Genomic DNA, 23,640 nt, shown 5'->3' with positions numbered 1-23,640 from the left:
CTGGCACCTGAGACATCATATTTAACTGCAGCTCCACCGTGAGCTTGGATTAAGTATTGCATTATTTCATGTAGAGGGCTGAAGGTGTTACCACATCAATGCAACACAGTACTTCCTGAAAGGCCTAGAGTGTCATTTAATGAATGTGATCACATCTATATTAATGAATTTATATATCTGTCACTGTCTACTGTATTTCTGCAGAAATTACATCAATCTACATCAGCAGACTCAGAAACTATAAATATTCCCACTTTCATGCAGCTGTGGAAGCCTTGACAGCACGTCCGAGCTGCAGAGCCTCCTCGGTGAACCTTTGCAGGTCTCGCTGGGATCGTCCTGAACGATCGAACCCGTGGGACGAACATGTAATTATTATGCTTTTACCAGAAACATGGAAGCCTTTGATGGTGTGTTTTCAAAGCCCGGCTCACACGGTTTGTCTGCTGCATCTTGGCGGAGGCCTGAAGACACGCTGCCAAACACTACTAGCCGCCGAACTGCCCGGGGGATTTGAATAAATGTTTCTGCAATCACTGCTTCCTCGCATCCCTGTATTTTGAATTAAAAGGAGATGGTTCGGGTAGCTCCGCTTGTTTTGGATGCAGCAAATGAAGCAAGGACCAAAGACCTTAAGAGAAAAAAAGTTTAGAAGTTATGCAAATGAAAAGTTGCTGGGTCTCACTTTAGTGACCTACTTTTTCACTTAGGTCCATTTATCTATAAAATCAAAGGCAGCACCATGCAGAGACTTTCTTTGGTCTCGGGTGACTAATGCTGCTCAAAGTCTATCAGCCACGAAAGATTTATTCGACAAAGAAAAACATCAAACTGTTTCCACTGAGACATTTTTCTGGTTAATTGGATGTAGTTTGTCTATACTTGATAGGCTGATTACAATATTTTTGGGCTAAGAAAAAAATTGCATTTTCCAATTAGAACTAAATTATTTATAGTGCAGACAAACTTTAGACTGGCTGTTATAACTACAGTAATTTCCATGCCGAGATGTAAAATTATGGTAAAACTATTTTAAGAAATAAATCAATACAACTTTAGTCATCTGTCGTTTGTGCTGATTGATTGAAAATAGGCCTAAATTGACTGACAAGATTGTATTTTGTTTGTATCATTCAAACTAAAATTAAAAGCAACCAGAGCATTGATTAAAATTTCTGACAATTTCTCCTGTTTGCTGTAAACAAATGCACACGTCACCAAATCTCTGCGAAATGACTTCAAATTTTAGCACTAATTCAAACAATTCAGCTAATTTAGCAGCTAACAAGCTCATAGAAATTAATTTTGATGCAACTTCAAGCTTAAAGGATGAATAATTGCAACTAAATTGTATTTTTTTTAGTGGCTAATAAACTCAGAAATTACTTCTCTAACACTGCAAACACATTTAAAAGCAGAAATAATTGCATCTGTGTTTTATTTTCTTGTGAAACCATATGGAATTATATGTTTAGGAGGCAGGGTTGCAACAAGAAGCATTTGAATGCAGTGTTTAGTTTAGCTTAGCATCAACGCTCTTCATCAAAGGTGACTGATGACACACTGTGTTTGTTTTTAACATGTATGAACATAAAATGAGACTAGACAAGCTGCTATCTTGTAATTTAAGCTATTTATTGCTATTTATTTTTGAGTAAATATGCTGATTTTGTGAAACAACTGAACAAAACCCGTCCATCATGGAGTGTGATTCTCTAACTAGCTAGCTAAGAACATTAAAGATGCCTCCATAACTCCCATGAAGCCAGGATATGAACTCTTCATTGGAATATCCATTTTAAACAACAGTATTGATTCTTAGTATCAAGTCCCCTTTTGAATGGACACTGATGAACCGACAGATGCTTCATTTCTGAGTGACTTTAATATTGCAAACTAAACCAAAAAAATCTTTTTAATCACAGTCAACACATTACAAAGAATCAAAAAGGTTTATATAAAATCTAAGTTAAACTAAGGAAACCACCTCAGATAACAGATGCTGGAAACTAAAGGCTTTTTTTTAAGCAGCTTGAAAAGATGAAGAAAAGGCGGCTGGTTTGTGATGCATTATTGAGCAAAGTGCGAGAGATTCTTCTTTAAGTCTCAGATATAAAGGAAGATAAGATAGATAAGATAAAGTTCTTTATTTCTCCCCACTCCAGGGGAAATTTACATTGTTACAGCAGCTTTATTTACAATATATACAAGAACCCGTGGGACGAAGGAAGAGCAAGAGCAAGAATTTAAAGCACTCTGGGGTGGTTTTAGTCCACTGATGAGTTGCTAGATTTTGTTGCTACAGACACAGTATAAAAGCTCAGATAAATAAACACTTCTGCGGCACATCTCAGTTCCTCTTTGTCATTAGCCTGCTGAGCTAATTACATGGCAGAGGACATGTATTCAGCCTAATAACACACAGAGGTGATGACATGATGACCTTTTAATGTTCAGATCTACACAACTATAATTGTTTTCTGCTCTGGATAACCAGTTGGCGGCGGGAAAAAGATGATAAGGAAACACCTGGGACTCCAAATTAGCATTAATTCAATAGGAGAGTGATGCATTTAACTGTGTAACTAAAATAGACACTTACATCTAAACAAAAATATATTTTGTAATATTACTTCTCAATAGTTTGTGCAATATCAGCTTCCATTGCATTTCATTTCATGTGCAATATGTCATACTTTCATTTCTCAAGTGCAATTTTTCAGTTTCATGTATAACATTTCCATTTCATTTGCAAAACTTTTTTTTAAAAATGACGTGCAATAATTTACTCTCACAGACAATATTTCATTTTCATCTCATTTATCAGGTGCAATATTTTATTGTCATGTTGATTTTACTTATTATGCCATTATCATTGCTAGTATTATGTTTTCTGTTCTATTCTAGCTTTATTTTAGCTCATTTATTTATTTCAGTATTGTACTTAAAACTTATTCTACTTCACTTTTCTACTTTTTAGGTACTGCATATCTTATGTTGTGTAATTTTCCCTTCTGATTAGTAAAGTTTTGTCTTATCTTATCCTAATTATCTTTGCAATAGTTATATCTACGTTGCCATGTGAAAAAACAGCCATGTGTCTATAAAAATTGTGCAGCAGCATCAAGGTGTTTCCCTTTCAGCAATGCTTCCTGCTCCCTGGTCATTATTACTTATTAAAAATACATCAGTTGTAGCTCTTATACACAAAGCGCCTGCAGCCACAACCATAAAACACGGCATAGTGATGGATCACTTGTCAGAAGCAGACTGGCACCAGTTCTCAATCAGAAAAACCAACTCCTGTACACCTAAATGACAAAGAGGACGACACGAGGGTGTAGTTTTATATGCTACTGACTGTGTTGGAGCAGTGAGACTTCTAATGCTGGTGTGTTGTTTTGGTAAAAACAGCAGATGTGTTTGTATTTTCCAAACCCCAGATAAAAATCTGAAGAAAAAAGAAGCGAGTTCGAGAGCTGAATTCATGACCGAGAGTTGAAAAGTTCAAATGTGAGAGTAGAACCAACATTCATGAGCTGCTGATGCTTCATGGGATTATTAGAAGTCACTGTTTTCAGAATGAGCTCACATTTTATGATTCAGGTGACATTTAGAAGACAATTTTCACTCCAGTTCTCAGTAGTTTTCCCTGAGCAATGAAAGAAAATACATCAACTCAGACACGACTAAAAAAGAAAAGAAAAAATACAGTATAATGTGCAGAAAGTCAGTAAACAACGGCAGCAAACAGATTTAGTTTAGAAATAGAAAGCACATATTTCAGCTCTGAAGAAAAACTGAGGAAGAAGAAAACCCACAGACACCAGTGGAACAGAAACTAATTGAAAGGGTTGAACTTTGGCTCCATGTGGAGAGAAACTGCATGACCTCAAGAGGGAGCTAGCAGGCCATTGGTCTGATTTTAAGGCATCTGTGAGGAAATTCAGTTTTATAGTTTGAATAGGTCACACAACTTGTAAAAAAAAAAAAAAAAAAAAAAACAATGCCAGTTATTATTGAACCCACTGTGACAATTTCAAAAACAGTAGCGTCTTTCATTTTCCGCATGGCTGTGAGCTTCATCCAAAGCAACTTGTATTAGTAAGACAAGAAAACAATATCTCCTGATGTATTTTAGCATCTGAAATGCTACACGAGCACTATTCTCTTTTACTCTTTTTTGTTTATCCATTTATTTGTTTTATTTGTTTAACCCAGTTTTTGTGATTTTACCCTCTATTTTCTTATACTCTTCATGTTCTTTTTCTTTAATTTAATATGGCATTTTTGGTGCTGCTGTCACGACATTCGCACTCTTTGATTTATTTCGTAATTTTTGATAATGTTAAACTCTGTTTCTCCACATTTTGCTTTTTCTTTATGCTTGGAATGTCCATAAAGCACATAAAGAGGTCATTCCTCCTCAATTCGCCTCATTGTTCCACACCTGAACATCTTCAACTTGACAGATTTTTTCTTTTTACAGTGAGGAATATTGAATGACCATATTAACATCTGTCTACCCCCAGATGTTAGACACTGGTGGTATGCTGAGATTTCAGCATCTCAAATGTGAACATTCCCTGACAGCAAACCAAAGATCATTGGATTAAACAAGACATCTGAGGAAACTCTGATCCACACCCCCACCATTCTCTGACACCCTAAAGACCAAATAACTGATCGATTCATCCAAAAACCAATCAGCAATGAAGATAATCACTAGTTTCAATCCAACATAATGGTAGTTATGATGGTCTGAACACTTTTGGGTCTATTATCCCACTCAGTCCCATGTGATATTTTTTGTATTTGTTTTGTAATATTTTGGATCCGTTAAAGCTGTTTTATCTGATTTGAAAATTCTCTCTATATTTTCCTTTATAAGTTTATGATTTTAACATTGCTTTTATGTGAGGCTCTTTTTTTGGATTTGATGGCTTGTGAGGTTATAGATCCACAAGTGGGATGTTTGCCGTCTTACATTTGACTTTTCTTTTTTTTTTAGCGTTAGTTATGGTGGGGTTATGCTGATTTTTGAACAGCTTTCTTCTGTAGATCAATGGTTGAAGTGCCATAACTTGAGAAATAATGTAGCTGAAGTTTTGAAATGTTGTAGGCTCATTGATATGTACGTATGGTCTTCAATTCTTAAACTCTGCATTCATAGGATAATAAAAAACAGTTATGTGATGGTGCTGTGCTGTGTCAATGTCAATGCTTTTGTCTACTGCAATATTACTAAATGCCAAAAAAAAAATGCACGTTTAATTATTTTTATCTCAGAAAGTATACCTCTGACTGGCACCATACTGTACATCTTTAAAGCTCATATTGGTACCAGTCACATGGAAAATGGATTAGAAACAACAAAACTACCAAAAAAGATACAAAACAATCACAAAGAGACACAGACAACCAATAAGAGACAACAAAACTACAAAAAAAGGTACAAAACCACCACAAAGATCCACAAAACTACCACAAAGAGACACAAAACACCACTAAGAGATTCAAAATTTGAACTTATGACCAAGAGTTTGAAATTAGCCTCTTAGGGTGTGGTGGACTATTGAAATAGAAAAAAATGTGGACATTTCTTGACCAAAGTTTCACCATCATATAACTGGTTGGTATTGTTCTCTCACCGCAGGGTTGAACCATTGAAGATCATGTATACAAAGCAATAAGGATTATTTTAGGACATTGACTTTATTATTACTTTAGTTGATGCATTTCAAACATTAATCCAAGTTACAAAAATCGACATGATCCCACCCTTCACTATAAAAAGTTACAACATCAGTGACCTAGAATTTTACACATTCACAGAAAAAGAAATCTGACAATCAGAATCAGAATCAGAATGTTGTTATTGTCATTGTATCAAAACAACAAAATTGAAAGGGCAGTCCTTAAAGTGCACAATAAATCAAATAAATAACAGAAAAAAACAAACAAAATAAAATAAAAAATATGTAAGACCATCACTATAAAAATATTCATTAAAAAACATCCATAAAACCATCCAGTAAAACTCATTAAATACTAGAATTTTTTAATGTGTCCTGAGTTTCGTGCAGAAATGGCATTTGCAAAGAAGCTATTTCTGAGTCTTTATTTTTGTTTTCAGAGCTCTATAATGTCTGCCTGATGGCAGAAGTTCTAACAGGTGATGTCCGGGATGGGAGGGGTCTCTGATTATATTTTGTGCCTTCCTGAGGCAACAAGAGCTGTACAGTCCATCGAGGGAAGGCAGAGGACAACCGGTGATTTTCTGGGCCATTTTGACGGCTCCGTGGAGAGACTTCTTGTCTGCTGTTGTGCAGCTGGCAAACCAAACACACATACAGTAAGTCAGGATGCTCTCTATGGAGCAGCGACAGAAGGCCACCAGCAGTCTTTGCAGAGGACCCTCAGGAAGTGCAGTCTCTGCTGTGCCTTCTTCAGAGTGGTTGTTGTGTTTGTGCCCCAGGTCAGGTCGCCCTTATTGTGCACACCTAAAAGCGAACATCAAACACCCTGTCCACAGAGTCCCCTTGAATGAGCAGCAGCTGAATGGTCAGGTGTGAACTTTATTTAATCAAGTGAGCTGAGGTGGAATGACTCAAAGATTTTATTGCATCCACATGGTTTAATCCACAGCATCAGAGGTGCAGTTTAATTTTTGAGGGGTTCCTCATTAGTGCAGACTTGTTCCTATCGCAACGTACGCTCAATAACACACAAACACAAACCCACTTTTACTCAGCAACACATGGGCTCAAATACAGCCTCAGCCTCAGGTTTCCGTTTCATCTTCATCTCTTGGCACAGGTACAGCAGAAGAACAAATAAATTCGCTGCCTTTCAGAAAGACAAGAGGCTGATGTGAGCTCTGCTGAGTCGAAATGACAGAAAGGGAGCAGTCAGATGCAGAACAAGAGAGGGAGAGAGAAAGAGCTTTTCAACAGAGCTCTTTTAATAAATCAAGGAGGTGGATCGAGGCTGCCTCTGCTATCTTTATGAACTCAGTGCACAGCAGCAAGCCTCGGTAAGAACAATAACACGTTACGGATCGTCTCAAGAGTGAGCGAGAAGGGAAAGATCAGGCTCAGATAGTTACCGGTGTGTCATGTTTTGTTCCCTGCCTCTCATTTCCTCTTTTACTTCTGTTTTTCCAAGGTTGCTGCGAGGTGATTAGCTGAGTTTCATGGTGAGTCTGAAAGGAAGGATGAAACATAAACCTAGAAAAACTGTATAATAAATCAGTCAATTGCTGTTAAGTACAAAAGGAAATAAGAAATGAAGACAGAAGTTGCTTTTACACTTGGAATCTGACACACTGCTACGTTAAAGAACTAGTTTTGGCACTCAATGTTAAAGATCACTACTTTATTTTTGTGGCAATTAAGTACAACAAAGTGCAATATGGAAACGTGAGATTAAATTAACTGGGTCTCCTGTTTTGTTCTGAACAACTCACTGTGGTCACTTTGTTATCGGTCCATCAAAACCCCAAACACAGCAACTACAGGCAGCCTCTGTTTCACAATAAAAGCCTGGAGAAGAGGGGCTACTATCAAGGTAAATGGGGGAAGATGAGCCCCTTAAGAACAATGTCTGTTTGTAAAATAGGTATATATATCCAATAATCAATATAATATTGAATATTTAACCATAATGGGCTACAACTTGATTATAACACTGCATGTAAAATTTAGAAAAGTATATCTTCCACCCAAAGTGGGAGAAGAGAGAGATGAAGTCAATTTTATCAACATAAACTTGTTACTTACGCATAAGACAAACTTTATTTTCAGAATTTGATATTGTTCTTAGATTTATCTTCTAACACAGCTAATGCATAGATATTTTTTAACTGTTTGTCAATTAATTTGGACTTGATGGGCCTAGGAAAAAGTTAGGACTTTATACTAACTTTAATATCATTGTTATTTAAATCCCTAAAAATAATGTGAAAATTACCAGGGGTACTTGCTAAAGTTATAAGGAATTCAAGCTTGCTAGCTAGCTAAGCTAATGTGGCATAATAATGTCATTAGCTTAGCATAAAGTCAGCTAGTTTACCCTATAGACAGATAATATAGATTTTTAGTGCTGGTTAGCTATTGTGTTACTTTCTTTGATGACATTATACATAAATTATCAAAAATCAAACATTAGCAAAGCTAAAGTAACAAAAAAAATCATTGAAAAAGTCCTCCTTTCACATTTTTTTACATATTAGAGAAAAAGCTTTTTTTTTTGGTTCAAACTAATAAATAATCCTCCATATGACGCTACTGTACAACAGTTACAAAAGGTTGCAATGAGGTACCCGCATCCACCGACCAGTTTTTATTGCATATTAACTGTTTTACTAAAGTGGGATTATTCTTCACTGAACAGAACTATTAAAATGGAAGAATATTTGATATTTATTAAACCAATGTTCAGATTACAACGGGACAGTAAAGTGGTGCCTCTAAAATTCCCTTATTAACGCTGCAGTGTTTATTTAGAGGTTTATATCACCACCTTGTGGCTTCACTGATAACTGACAGGCTCCTGAGAGAACAAAGATTACCATGAGTACACGTCATTGAGTAAGAAAGACAAACATAGGCAGAGAATCTTCTGATATTTTATATAACATCTCTCAACAAAATAATCATAACAGTTAATTTACAGTACAACTCTATAAGGCCCCATTTATATTTGTAGCAATGAACTGATTAAAACCATCAGCCACGGGTTGTTCTTCAAGCAAAATTGAGTAATCATTCTCTGCTTCAAGCCTTTAATATGTCAGGATACGCTGCTTTTCTGATTTATAAGATACAAAATTAAAAAAAAACTTGTGGTTCTTTCTGATATGTTATACATTAGACTAAACAATCATACATTCACATAAGAAACAATTTCCACAATAATCACTGGCAGCTACCATAGTCTAGTTAATGGTACATTTTTTTGGAATAAACAAAGACAAAAAGGTTTACATGCAACATCTGCAGAGAAGCAAATCTTTTACCGTCTATGTGCTATTATATAGTAAAGGTAAATTTGGAGGCTAAAGTAACATCCAAGTTACACTGAATCCTCAAAAACACATCAAATCACATTTCAGTTTTGTGAGATTAGAACCAGGTTTAAATGTCAAGAGATTTAGAATTAGAAATTGTGGCATTCGACGAAAATAAATACGGCTTTACACTGCATTCTAAGGTTTGCAAACATTACAAACAGTTTGTTCTGATGCGAGTCTCTCCACTTACCACAGTGCATTGCTTTAATTCATTAACGCCATTAAAACAGCTGCAGAGCATAATACTGCCACCACCGTGCTTGATGGTAGGTTTGGTGTTGTTGAGGTTAAAGGCCTGACCTTCTCTCTGCTAACATATTTCTGGTCACTGTGACAAAATAGCTCTGTTTTTGTATTATCTGACCACAAAATTTTCCTCCAGAAGACCTTTCCTTGTCTATGTGGTCAACAGCATAGACAAAGGAAAGGTCTGTCAAGCTTTAAGGGGCTGCTTCTAGAGGAAGAGCTTCCTTGTTGCTCGTAGCCTTTCAGCCCATGTCGATGTCAAAAGTATTTGACTGGAGACAATGATGTCACTGTTCCAGTAGCTTCTTCTTCATTGCACACCTACTTTTTGGTGATTCTTGGTTGACTCTTGATCATCCTGACCAATCATCTCTCAGTAGAAAGTGATATTTTCTGTTCTCAATAGTCTTTGATGACAATAAAAGGCGGTGAAAGAAGCAGTGTGCTCCAGCCCCGTCTTGTACTCTCATCATCATTTCTCTTTCCTATCATCCTATTTGCATCTATAACTTGGGATTGGTTTGTGCAGCATCACAGCTCAGGTGAGTTCTGAAGAACTCCTGGATCTTTCCCCACATGTGGACTTCAGCTGCTGCGTGGGACCTGGCCTCACCCCCCCACACGACTGGCATACCTACAACTCCATGGACGCTGGAGGGGCAGTAGGGTCCATAAGGTGGCTCCAAGTAGTGCCCAGCTTCAGGGTAGGACACACTCTCAAAGTTCTCCTTCCCATGACGCTTCAGTCTCTCCACCATCTCATTCATGAAAGTGTTGCTGTCCCAGTTGCAGTCGTCCTCTGAGGCCACAAAGAGGAAATGTCCCTTTGCTCTTTCAATGGGGATCAGGGCGGTCTTATTCTCGTCTAACAGGGGGCTGTTCAGAACATTTCTGATATTGACGGCCCCTGTCTCAGTGAGAAAGGCTTTCTTTGCGTCATACGTCAACACAGAGTGGATTTCTCTTTTCTTATAGTGGAGGGGTAACACTGTATTGGCAGAGCAGCCATTGATCCACACAGTGGCCGCAACACCTGGTAGGTACGAGGCTATGGAAAGTGCGATATCTCCACTTTTTGAAAGGGATATTAAACCAACTCCTTCACTGCCCACCTGTGGAAAAATATCCAAATTAAAGAGCATAAAGTTAAACTGGAACTGTTGGAGGAAATAAGCTTATGACGACTAAGGAGAGAAAGCAAGTCATTTATTAGCCTGGAGGAAAAAGAAAATACAAGCAGAAATAGCAATAAAAAGTATAAAATCAATAATTGGAAACTTGACACGGATCCACTGAACATAAAAAAAATAATTTTCGCAATTTCTAATGAGATGCTGTAAAATTAGAATATACAGAAAAAGGAGAAGGATTAACTATGTTCGTTGAACAATTACAATTTCAGGCAATATCAGAGGAAGAGAAAAATGTGCTGGATAGTCCATTAACAATAACAGAACTTTGTGTAGCTATCAGAGACCTCAACAGTGGTAAAGCTCAAGGTCCTGATGGATGACCAAGAGTTCTTTAAAACATTCCAAAAGCAGCTTGTTAAACCTTTTCTCAAGATGTTCAGAAAATCTTTTATCAACTCTTTCAGATTCACTAAGATTAGCTTTAATAACCCTTATATTAAAACCAAACAACGCCCCCAACTGAATGCTCATCCTACAGACCAATTAGCTTAATGAGCTGTGACACAAAAATACTCTCTGAAGCACTTTCAAAAAGATAGAAAAGTATCTCCCCCAGCTGATTAATGATGACCAGCAAAATACGAAAAAGACAGTGATATCATAACACTAGAAGGGTCTTTAACTTACTCCATAAGAAGTGCAATGTGACAGACACAGCAATGTTATCAGTCGATGCTTCCTAAGTTAACAGAATAAATAGGGCTCTCTCTTTAATATACATCTGAGATATGGCCTAGGTAAAACTTTTCTGAGTTGGATTCAAGTGTTATACACAAATCCGAATGTTGAGAACCTGACTAATAATTCACAATATTGAAGCCCTTTAATGTACAAAGATCCACTCGACAGGGTTGTCCCTTGTCATCGTTTTTAATTACACTAGCAAAGAACCTCTCACTATGGCTGTATAAGCACATACAGAAATATCAGGCACTACTATTGGCGGGAGGAACCACAGTATTTCATTATTTGTGGACAATAATATATATTTTTGACAAATTTAAAAAAATAGTATTACCAATTTAATTAGATTAATTGAATGTTGTGGAGAATTTTCTGGGTACAAAATTAATAACACAAAATCAGTACTGATGTTCCTTAATAAAGAAGAAAGACATAACCCCAAAGAAAATACTCCATTGACGACAACTACTAACATTTTAAATATCTTGATGTTAAAGTTACTCCTGAACTATGCAACATCCTCTTCAACTTCCTAACCTCAGGTGTCACTATATGGCCGCACAGCTAACCTCAGCATCATACAATTTCTGTAGAAGAATCCACATCAGGGTTACCACTAAATTTGTATCTGTACTCTTCAGACATCAGGGCATTAAGGAAACGCACAAAAAACCCTTAGAAATACCGTCTTGGTGTGGCATCCAAACATATAAACTACATGCCAATAATTTCTTAGTTCACTCCTATTTGGAGTAAACGGTTTACCCCTGGAAATAAAGAGGATTCAACAGATTTGTAAGTAACTGTTCAATCAACTCACCTTGTCTTGTGTTTTTAGAAACTCAATTGCTTCTTCAAAATAATCCATATGGACTGCTTTGACATCCTTTGCCTGGTCATCGTGGCCGTACAGCGCGACAGTCAGAACCACAAATCCTCGGGTGGCCAGCAGAGAGGCCCTTTTCTCCGACAGACCTCCACCAAAAGTGTACAGATCTAACACAGCAGGGAATGGACCTCTTCCTGGAACAGGAGACAAAGAGTGATGACAAAGTAAGAAAGAATAAGCACATTTTCATTAATGAATGCTTTTCATTATACCACAGTGTACAAATAGGAAAGAATGTTTGTTTCAATCAGTACATGCCAAAGAAAAGCACTTATTTTTACATTCACAGCTGAAACACTTCTGACACATGCAGAGGCCTTTGACTTGGAGTGATGTGCAGATGTATATATATATGTTTAAGATAGAACTATTTTCATTCATGGTTATATTGTATGTTCTGGTTTTATACAGCGCCTAGCTGTGAATTCATGTGCGCCAATGCAAAAGCATTGAAGCGCACTTATTGTTATTCCTCCGGCTTATTTGTATTATAGATTCTGGCACCTAACTCGTGCCGCAGCTTTGAGAAAACCCAGATAAATTAAATATCAAAATGTGCGGCGAGATCGGAAATGGTGTGGTATGTCTTTTGGTAGCGATTCTTCATACATTTTTTACAAAATACAAAAAATATAAAAAATTCAAAGTTTAAACAGGCCACAATGGTTTAAATGTTATTCCTCTAAATCCGTGTTTTGATATCTTTTATGTCTTTTACACAACCACAGTTTAGGTTTTATAAAAAATTTTTGAATATGTAGAATTTTTTTATTTTTTTTAATCGAATAAATTTTTTCAAGAGTGCAGTTAACTCTGTCTCCTTCTCACACTGCCTGCTCTACACGAACAATTTATACATAAAAACAAAAGCATTTTTGTTTTCTTTCACCCAGTGAGGCTCTCATTACCATAGGGCTTGCTATTTTTTCCCAAACTACCTCAGAGCACCAAAACTCTCATTGACTCCCATTATTTCGAATTTCCGAATTTTTGAGATGAAATTCAGAAACGAGGGTCTTTCTAACCTGTCACCAAATCTATATAATACATACTATACGTATGGCAATACATCAGCTTATTCAAAATAAGATTGTGCTGTAAATGCTGAAAGCATTTCTTCAATAGAACTTATAATTGTTGAGCTGTGACCGTTTGTTCGAAGGTCTAATCCTTAGGCTTTCTGCTCTGCTCACTGCGCCCAACAAGTGAGGCACAGCTGATTGGCTGATTGAGACACCTTCAAAGTAAAAGTTCAAAGATGTTTAAAGGTGCTGATCAGGGTTCATGAAACATGCTGGCTTTTCAAAGTAAAATATACTTATGGAAATTATACCTGTATAATAATTATAGCAGGACATATTGACCAGCACCTGTATTTCCAGGCTCAAAATTTCTTCTGAGATTTTTGAGTTTTGTTTTATTATTGTGTTGTCTGTAGTTATACAGAGTTGTAAAATTTGCATTACTGGCCAAGGAGACAATAAACACCAACCTTTGTGGACCTGGAAAGCATGAATTGGCCTGCAACCTCTACAGCAGCGGTAACTGAAAAACTGTGTCTTCCTGAATGTAAAGATGTTGCTCTTCTATGCGTTTTCAATAGTTGCAGCAATGCAGCTCCGTGGCAAAAGGGATGAGCTTTATCAGGCAACACTTATTCATATAGATGGACAGGTTTAATTACAAAAACAGATCAATCAGAGCCATCACAGTTCTCTCGATTTACAGACTGATGTGACTGTATTTGGCCCCAAAAATAAAAGGTCAAAGATCCGTGCTCACCTTGACTCCATGTCACTAAAACTTACAAATCAAGCCAGAAACCTCGGTGTCATATTGACTTTTTGGAATTTAAACAGCCACTTGAAAGCCGTTACTAAATCTGCCTATTACCACCTGAAGGACAATGCTAGAATCAAGGGTTTCCTGTCTAGAGAAGACACAGAGAAACTTACTCATGCATTTATATAGGTTATTTAGGTTAGCTTAATGTAATGGTGTCTTCACAGGTCTTAACAAGAAATCAATCAAGCAGCTGCAGCTGATCCCGAATGCTGCTGCCAGAGTCTGAACTAACGCCTGGACACTGGACCAGATTACACCAGTCCTCAAACCACTACAGTCTTCCTGGTAGTCAAACGATCGGGTTCAAAATCTTACTCCTGGTCTACAGAGCACTGAATGGTCTTGGACCAGAATACATCCTGGACTTATTAGCTCCATATGAAGCATCCAGAGCCCTCATGTCATCAAGGACAGGTTTACTGTGTGTTCCTAGAATCAGAACCAAAAATAGTGAAGCAGCATTCAGCTATTATGCTCCTCACCTGTGGAACAAACCTCCTGAACACCTGAGGTCTGCTCAAACTGCCGGCTTATTTAAATCAGGCCTGAAAACCTTATTGTTTGCTGTACCTTTCTCTGAGATGCTCAATCTGTTTTCTTGTCTTTTAATGCACTTTTATGATCTTGATGTCAGCTTTTATGTTTTATTTCTATGATTTTAATGTATGTCTACATTTAAATGTTTTTTTCTGAATGTATTTCTTTGCGTTTGCAAAGCATTTTGAATTGCCTTGTGTATGAATTGTGCTATACAAATAAACTTGCCTTGCCTTACAAACTGAATGACAAAGACACAGACAAACCTGGGGGAGTAAACAGGACCCCGCGGATGTTGCCCTTGTTGACAGGGAGTCGACTGACCCCGTCTCCAATCAGAATCCTCTCGTTAATCACCTCTGCCAGCATCTTGCCCTCCTCCTCCTCTTCCTCGTGCACTGAGAACTTCACCACGTGGGGGTTTAGTGAACTCAACTTTATAAACCTTTTGTGCAAAGTGTCTGGCTTCATGGACCACAGCAGACCCATGGGCTCAACCCCAACATAAGTCCCGCTGAGTGAGGGGTCTCTGTCCAGGTGGATCTCCCCGCTCCCATCAGCCCTGTAGGTGGCCGAGGAGCTGAACATCACCCCTTTATCATCAGTCGATCTGGCTCTCATGGTCACCAGCTGCTTCGACTTCAGTCCGGCCACCTTCACCTGAACAGGCTCATCAAACAAACACTTGGCACTCGGCAGCAGCCTCAGTCTGACTTGGGAAGACATCTCTCCTGCTGTTTTCTGATAAATTGAGAATTTGTGCAGTTACTGTAAAAGAAACAGATGGGCATTTAGGTTTATACCAACTCTAGCACCTCCAATAAACCAATTTAAGATATAACATTACACAAAATGCATTGATGAGGAGTTGCCTACATGAGGTTTTTATGACAGTAACATCCTCTGTTTCTACAAATGATACACAAGGTGAAAGGGGGGAAGCTGGTAGGAAAAAGTTAACTCTGGAAGTTATTATTTCACCACTCAGTGACTCTACACATTAGAGCTCTTAAACTTCAGTAACTTATTCATGATATTCAACAATGTTTTCAAATGAGGGATGCAGTTTTTGGCCAAATCAAAGTGAAGTAGCTGAACAACCAACAGACTAATCATTTGTGGAATTTGTGTTCTGTTAGCTGCAGTATTAAACTGGACTACTCAGCTTCTCCCTTCTCTGTGTCACACATTACAGACTACATCTGCAGCATGCAATAACCATGCAGGTGCTTATTTCTAACGTGACATCTTTACGTTACAGCTCTTGAAGTTTAAATTTAAGTCAAAGTTAAACCTAAAACTTTAAAGTCAAAGCTACTGATTGATCTGATCTTAGCTGCAGTACCAGCACAGTTAATTGGATTTGGCAGCAAATCAGGACCAAACATAAGAAACATATCGTTACATTTTCTTCCAACTAAATACATGTAGGCTCCATACAGTCTATCTGCTGTAACAGTGAGATTACTAATGTTCAAGTTTCCTCAGCTGAGAATCTGTATCGCGCAGAGACAAAATACTGTCAGAAAAAGCTTTGGTGGAAGGTAGACACTTCATGCAATCAATTTAAATCCCAAACTCTGAACAGAATCTCATCCCTTAACACTGTTTTTTCTACCGCTCTTCGCAAACAATCAAAGTTTGCTCCTGTACAACCCAAGAAATAAATGTATAACTGTGCTCTCTCTTTACATCTCTTCCAGGTCAACCACTAAGATATAACACCGATCTTTTTACCGCTCTTCATGTGTAAAAACATCATGTTAACCACTGGTCTTTTCCACAAATAACATTTTTGACTGCAATAGCAGAACTGTGGGTGCATTGTCCTCCATGCCATATCTGTATACATGTAAACTCATCATGCTGTATGTGTACATATCCATATCTGTGTCTTGTTCTTGTTTCTGTCGTTTCTGTATCCAGCTGCTGAACATGACAGTGTCTCCAGTGAGGGATCAATAAAGTTTAACTTATTAACTAATCTGGAGCAGGTCAGCTGTGCAGCATCAGTTATCTGTTAGTTAAACTGAATATTCTGCCTTCAGGTGTACTGAGAGCATGTGGATAGGAACTAATGTGTGAGATGACAGATCCGGTGGGACACATTAGGAGGACGGAATCTAGAGTAAGGAATGGATTGAGTGATCGGTGTCAATAAAAGTTTGACTTTAACAGTTACCACTGCCTCCCGACTCACTGGTCCTATTGTGTGAGGTCACACATAACAGTACATGGTGTCAGAAGCCAAGAAGCCCGTCTCAGGCGGAGACCGGACGACGACGTCGGCGGGAAGCGGCAGTTTTACCGCTAGCTCATGAGTGAAGCTAACTTCGCGGTGATCGACCACGGGCGCGGATAAAGAGGTCCAGAGGACGGCGCGAAGATGACGGATCACCTGTTTTCAATTAGTCCACCTGAAAATTTCGATTTCAGCGACTATTCGTCATGGCCCAACTGGATTCGCCGTTTTGAAAGGTTTCGTGTGGCAGCAGGACTGGACGGCAAAGACGAAAGCTACCAAGTAAACTCTTTAGTGTACACAATGGGCGATAAAGCCGATGATATTTTGAGCACGCTAGGGTTGAGCGAAGAGGAGCTTAGAAAATACAAGAGTGTAAAAGTAGCCCTCGATAAGCACTTCATTGGCAAACACAATGTCATATATGAGAGAGCACGTTTTAACAAACGATGCCAAGAACCAGGGGAATCAGCTGAATCCTTCATTGCTGCAGTCTATAAGTTAGCAGAAAACTGCCAGTATGGACCACTGCAGGACGAGATGATAAGAGATAGGTTGGTGGTGGGCACACAGTACCAAGGCCTATCAGAAAAACTGCAGATGGATAGCGGATTAACACTGGAAAAGGCAGTGCTACAGATAAGACAGCATGAAGAGATAAAGAAACAGCAGCCAGTTGTGAGAGAGACAAACGTGAAGGACAGGAAAGAGGCAAACGTGGATTTGTTAAAGTTTAAGAAAAAGACTTTCAAAGACAACCAAGCACGAAAATCGTTTGAAACAAAGAGTCACAGTGAAAATCAAAATGGACAAAAGTACTGTGGGCGCTGTGGCAAGTCACCTGCACACTCCAAAAACAACTGTGTTGCACGAGACGCAGAGTGCAGAAAATGTCGAAAAAAGGGACATTTTGCAGCGGTGTGCAGATCAGGCAGAGTTGGAGCAGTCCTGGAGGATGGGGACAATACACTGTTTTTAGGAACAGTGTCAGCAGGAGCACGGCCCAACAACTGGAAAAAGACACTGGAGGTAAATGGCAAAAATGTGACATTCAAACTGGATACAGGAGCTGATGTAACTGTAATACCAGCTGCCATCTACTCAAAAGACCTGCATGGACCACTCACCAGAGCGGAGAAGCCCCTGTGTGGTCCCAGTGGAGAAGCCCTGAAAGTGAAAGGTCAGTTCAATGCTGTCATGAAATACAAAGACAAAATGACAACACAGCCAGTGTACATCATACAGAGACTATCCATCCCTCTGCTAGGCTTTCCAGCTATCACAGCATTAGGCCTGCTTCACCCTGTAGACAGTGTTAAGGAACTGGAGGCTGACATGAAAAAACTGTACCCCAAAGTCTTTACAGGGCTGGGCCTCCTTAAAGGGGAGTACAAAATAAAACTGAAGGATGATGCCAAGCCTTATGCATTGTCACTGCCACGACGAGTCCCACTGCCATTATATGACAAGGTGAAGACAGAGCTGGAGAGAATGGAGAAGATGGGGGTAATTGAGGCTATTGAGGAACCAACAGAGTGGTGCGCTGGAATGGTGGTGGCCCCCAAGCCCAATGAAAAGGTCAGAATCTGCTCAGACATGACTCACCTAAACGAGTATGTTTGTAGAGAACGCCACATACTGCCAGCTGTAGATGAAACTTTGGCCAAATTCGCAGGTGCAACGGTCTTCACTAAATTGGATGCTACAGCGGGATTTTGGCAGGTGCCTCTCCACCCAGAGTCAGTCCCATTGACCACATTCATCACCCCGTTTGGAAGATACTGCTACAAAAGGTTGCCATTCGGAATCTCGTCAGCACCTGAACATTTTCAAAAGAGACTGTCCCAAATGCTGACAGGACTGGAGGGAACTGTGTGTCATGCAGATGACATACTTGTTTTCGGTTCCACTCGAGAACAGCATGACCAAAGACTGCACCGAGTGTTAGAGCGGCTTCAGGAGGAGGGGCTGACCCTCAACAATGACAAGTGCCAGTTTGCAGTAGAAAAGGTTATGTTTCTGGGTCACATTGTCACAGCACAGGGCATTGAAGCAGACCCTGGCAAAATCAAGGCAATCAAGGAGATGCCTACACCCAAAGATGCTGCTGATGTGAAAAGGTTTGTGGGCATGGTGAACTACGTCGGAAAGTTTTCCCCACGTGTAGCTGAACTCACACAGCCACTAAGAGAGCTTCTCAAAGCAGACACAATTTGGGATTGGGGGACAGCACAGCAGTGTGCTTTTGATGAACTACGGCAGGAACTGAGTTCTCCCACGGTCCTGGCTCAGTATTGTCTGAACAGAGAGACAAAAGTTGCAGCTGACGCTTCCTCCTTTGGATTAGGTGGGGTCCTGTCGCAAAAGCAACCAACAGGAGAATGGCGTCCAGTGGCCTTTATTTCACGAAGCATGACAAACGCAGAGCGCAGATATGCCCAAATTGAAAAAGAGGCACTGGCGTTGACCTGGGCATGTGAACGCTTCCAGTCTTACCTGGTAGGAATGGACTTTTTGATTCAGACTGATCATAAGCCTCTCATTTCCCTACTAGGCAGCAGAGCTCTTGATGATTTGCCACCTCGTATTTTAAGGTTCAGATTACGACTGCTTCGCTTCACATACAAAATCGAACACGTCCCAGGAAAGAACTTAATCACGGCAGATGCGCTGTCCAGAGCACCCATCCAAGCCCCGCCTACAATGCAGGACAAGCAACTGGAAGAGGATGTGTGCGTGTCTATTAACCAGATTCTGCAACAGTTGCCAGCATCAGAAAGTAAACTCGCACAAATCAGACAGGCACAGGAAACGGACAATACATGCAGGAGACTGAAAGAGTTGGTACAAACAGGGTGGCCTACCAGCAGGAAAGCTCTCCCACATGAACTTCAAGCGTATTGGCAATACCACCAAGACTTGTCCATTGCAGATGGACTATTGATGAAAAGTGAAAGACTCGTCATTCCTATTAAAATGCAGGAGGAAATGCTGAACAGGGTACATGACGGTCACCAGGGCATGACAAAATGCATTGCCAGAGCACAACAGTCCATATGGTGGCCCGGTCTGACCAAACAAATCAAACTCAAAGTTGACAACTGCATAGTTTGCGCACAGGAGGTTCACAATGCACCAGAGCCTCTCATGACGACACAAACCCCTAATAGGCCATGGCAGCGCGTTGCAGCAGATCTCTTCCAGTGGAATCGTGCCATGTACCTGTTAGTGATAGACTATTTTTCCCGTTACATTGAAGTTGCAAACCTTGCCTCTACAACTGCAGTCCCAGTGATCAACAAAATGAAGGCCATTTTTGCACGTCATGGGGTCCCTGAAACTCTTGTCACAGATAATGGCCCTCAGTTTTCAGCTGCCGAGTTTGCAGCCTTTGCAAGAGACTATGATTTCATCCATGTGACCACAAGCCCCCACTATCCTCAAAGTAATGGAGAAGCAGAAAGGGCTGTAAGGACGGTCAAATCTCTCCTTAAGAAGGGGGAGGATCCACACAAGGCTCTCATGGCATACAGAGCCACACCTTTGGCACAGGGCTCATCACCTGCACAGTTGCTGATGGGTCGTAATATCAGGACACCCTTACCTGTCAGTGAGGAAAAACTTCAACCAAGATGGCCAAACCTTCAGCTGTTCCAAGGTAAAGACCAGGACCTGAAACAAAAACAGGCTTCCTGGTTCAACAAGAGACACAAAGCTCGGATAAAACAAGAGCTCACACCAGGACAAAGGGTCTGGGTGAAGAACACCAACAACTCGGGGACTGTCAGCAGCCCAGCCAACACCCCACGTTCCTTCAACATTGATATGCCATCAGGATGTCTCAGGAGAAACAGATCTCACATCAGAATGATTCCTGAGGGCACCACAGTCACAAGGTCGGGGCGGGTTGTTCGCACTCCGCAGAGACTGGACTTATAACCACCACTCATAGAGTAGGAAGCTGTGGTCCACGGGGCAGAATAATCCCCGCACAGCTCTGGGGACCCAGGTTGTCGACCCTGACCCCTAGACAGGTTCCATGTCATATTTTGTTAAATGGTTGGATACAGAAGTGTTGTAACATTGTTAAGAAGAAAAAAAAAAAAAAAAAAAAAAAAAAAAAAAAGGGAGAAAGAAGGAAAAAGTAGTTGAATACTATTTGTCACATCTGAACTTCAATATGTTTAGTATTTGTTAATGCAGAAGCAAGAACGGTGTGATTGTAAAAGACTCCGCAAGGAAAAAGGAGAAATGTGGACACTAAGCAAAAGGGGGGAGATGTACTGAGAGCATGTGGATAGGAACTAATGTGTGAGATGACAGATCCGGTGGGACACATTAGGAGGACGGAATCTAGAGTAAGGAATGGATTGAGTGATCGGTGTCAATAAAAGTTTGACTTTAACAGTTACCACTGCCTCCCGACTCACTGGTCCTATTGTGTGAGGTCACACATAACAGTACATCAGGCTCCACATACCTCAGTTACACATCAGTCTTACTGAAAACAACCAGTGCAGTGACCTGAAATAAAACTGAACAGTATCTTGGAGCAGAAATCTCAACAAACATAGAAACACGTTCGTAAAGCCTCCTTAAGTTCTAACCTGAGTGCTTACTGTGTTTACACTCGGCGCTGCCTCTAATTCACGTTAAACACAAAACTCACCCTTTGGAGCGTCGAAGGTTGATTTTCCTTCAAAGTGAAACTCTGAATTTCAAAACTGCTTCTCGAACAGAGAATGACCGGACACCATCTTGATAAACTTTACCCCAGTGTCCCGAATAAACCTACACAACAGGAAGCTAAGAGTCGGCGCTTCAAAATAAAAGTCTCGATTTCAAAATAAAAAAGCTGCAGAAGCCCTAAATTGTGTAATTGTGAAGGACTGACAGGAATCGGATTTTGCAGGGGAACAGCAGGGGAAAGGATTATCTATCTATCTATCTATCTATCTATCTATCTATCTATCTATCTATCTATCTATCTATCTATCTATCTATCTATCTATCTATCTATCTATCTATCTATCTACCTCAGAACTCAATTCAAACTAGCTTACCCTTATCTTGTACTTTTTATCCTTTATTAAAATAGCTGTTGGTTTAATTTGTTTTTCAAATTTTCTTGCCACATTCTTTGTAAAAGACAATGAAAGGAAGATTCATGGTCATTATCTCACTAATGTTGATTGCATAATACATTTAATAGCTCTGGAGATGAACACTTGAAATTCTTAGAATGGACCACAGCAGACCCATGGGTTCACCCCCAACATAACTCCCACTGAGTGAGACGCCTCTGTTCAGGTGGATCTCCCCGCTCCCATCAGCCCTGTATGTGGCCAATGTTAGGATTTATTATTTTTTTAAAGGCACTGCTAGCCTAACACTTAAATTGATATCACATATGAGTATTACAATGTTGATAACTATTTATTGTGCAATTAATGCATGAGTTGTGCTTGATCTTTCAAGGGAGAGATATGGATTCAGGCATTAACCCTAGCTGTTTACACACAAACTCATATACATACACACACCACAACATGGAGTGGTTCTATACATACACATTCCAAAGAGACACAGAGGTTTTGCTATGCTTCACAGTATACTCCTCTTCCTTTGTAAGGTAACAGCAAGCTGCACTGAAACTGTTTATATAAGGTGGGAAACATGACCATCCTTCCTATGGGATACCACCAGTGGCTGCATCCCATCACAGCTAACAAAGGAGAAGAAATGACAGGTAGAGTGCGGGAAGTGTTAGAAAAGCGTCGTGTGCTGAGAGGTTGTCGTTTCCTGCGTTTTCCTCCTCTCGCTCCTCGCACGGCGTTCGCTGTCATTTCCTCAGAGCCGCACGCGGGGTGAGGGACGGGCCTGGTCTGCTAACGAGACCTCCTCGGCCGCAAAACGCGTCGTGTGACGGCGTTCGCTGTCATTTCCTCAGCCCGCAGCTCGTCACTCTCCTGCTCGGAGTCGGAGCCACGGGGTGAGGGACGGGCCCGGTCTGCTCAGAGACCTCCTCGGCCGCGAAACGCATCGTGTGCTGAGAGGTTGTCGTTTCCGGCGTTTTCCTCCTCTCGCTCCTCGCACGGCGTTCGCTGTCATTTCCTCAGCCCGCAGCTCGTCACTCTCTTGCTCGGAGTCTGAGCCACGGGGTGAGGGACGGGCCCGGTCTGCTCAGAGACCTCCTGGGCCGCGAAACGCGTCGTGTGCTGAGAGGTTGTCGTTTCCTGCGTTTTCCTCCTCTCGCTCCTCGCACGGCGTTCGCTGTCATTTCCTCAGCCCGCAGCTCGTCACTCTCTTGCTCGGAGTCTGAGCCACGGGGTGAGGGACGGGCCCGGTCTGCTCAGAGACCTCCTGGGCCGCGAAACGCGTCGTGTGCTGAGAGGTTGTCGTTTCCTGCGTTTTCCTCCTCTCGCTCCTCGCACGGCGTTCGCTGTCATTTCCTCAGCCCGCAGCTCGTCACTCTCTTGCTCGGAGTCGGAGCCACGGGGTGAGGGACGGGCCCGGTCTGCTCAGAGACCTCCTCGGCCGCGAAACGCGTCGTGTGCTGAGAGGTTGCTCGTGTGTGTCGCTCCTCCTCTCGTTCCGCGCGCGGCGTCTCGCGGCCCAGGAGGTCTCGGAGTCAGAGCCAGAGGGGTGACCCTGGTCTGCTCCGAGACCTCCTGGGTCGCGAAATGCGTCGGCGCTGATACTCACCTGTCATTCCTCCCACGGCGTTCGCTGTCATTTCCTCAGAGCCGCACACGGGGTGAGGGACAAGACCTCCTCAGCCTCGAAACGCGTCGTGTGAGCTGAGAGGTTGCTCGTGTGTGTTGTTTTTGTTTTCCTCCTCCTCTCGCTCCTCGCACGGAATTCGCTGTCATTTCCTCAGAGCCGCACGCAGGGTGAGGGACGGGTCCGGTCTGCTCAGAGACCTCCTGGG

General features: G+C 40.8%; 1 protein-coding gene across 4 annotated transcripts; it reads right to left on the bottom strand.

Annotated features, from left to right (window-relative positions):
* Nucleotides 1-8,617: 8,617 nt before the first annotated feature.
* Nucleotides 8,618-23,416, bottom strand: LOC111562882 (acyl-coenzyme A thioesterase 1-like). Of its 4 annotated transcripts, XM_055014454.1 has the most exons (5): nt 21,746-22,257; nt 21,379-21,709; nt 14,734-15,235; nt 12,017-12,219; nt 8,618-10,431 (listed from the first exon to the last, which is right to left on the bottom strand). In XM_055014454.1, the coding sequence occupies exons 3-5, from the start codon at nt 15,191-15,193 to the stop codon at nt 9,823-9,825; spliced, it is 1,272 nt and encodes a 423-aa protein (XP_054870429.1). In that variant the 5' UTR covers nt 15,194-15,235; nt 21,379-21,709; nt 21,746-22,257; the 3' UTR covers nt 8,618-9,822. The 4 variants fall into 4 exon arrangements, with proteins under 4 accessions (XP_054870429.1, XP_054870430.1, XP_035800073.2 ...); XM_055014455.1 differs by lacking the exons at nt 21,379-21,709; nt 21,746-22,257 and adding an exon at nt 22,280-23,416; XM_035944180.2 differs by having other exon boundaries at nt 14,734-15,208; nt 21,379-22,258.
* Nucleotides 23,417-23,640: the final 224 nt, after the last annotated feature.

Source organism: Amphiprion ocellaris, chromosome 10 (genome assembly GCF_022539595.1).
Source record: "Amphiprion ocellaris isolate individual 3 ecotype Okinawa chromosome 10, ASM2253959v1, whole genome shotgun sequence".
NCBI classification, from domain to species: Eukaryota; Metazoa; Chordata; class Actinopteri; family Pomacentridae; genus Amphiprion; species Amphiprion ocellaris.
Note: the sequence above shows the minus strand (reverse complement) of the source record. Positions and strands in the feature narration are given on the sequence as shown.

Coding starts and splice junctions, on each gene's coding strand:
- LOC111562882 (XM_055014455.1), bottom strand. CDS start 15,193: ATGTCTTCCCAAGTCAGACTGAGGCTGCTGCCGAGTGCCAAGTGTTTG. Junction 12,220..14,733: donor GGTCCTGTTTACTCCCCCAG/GTTTGTCTGTGT, acceptor CTCCTGTTCCAG/GAAGAGGTCCATTCCCTGCT. Junction 10,432..12,016: donor TTCTAAAAACACAAGACAAG/GTGAGTTGATTG, acceptor ATTTTTCCACAG/GTGGGCAGTGAAGGAGTTGG.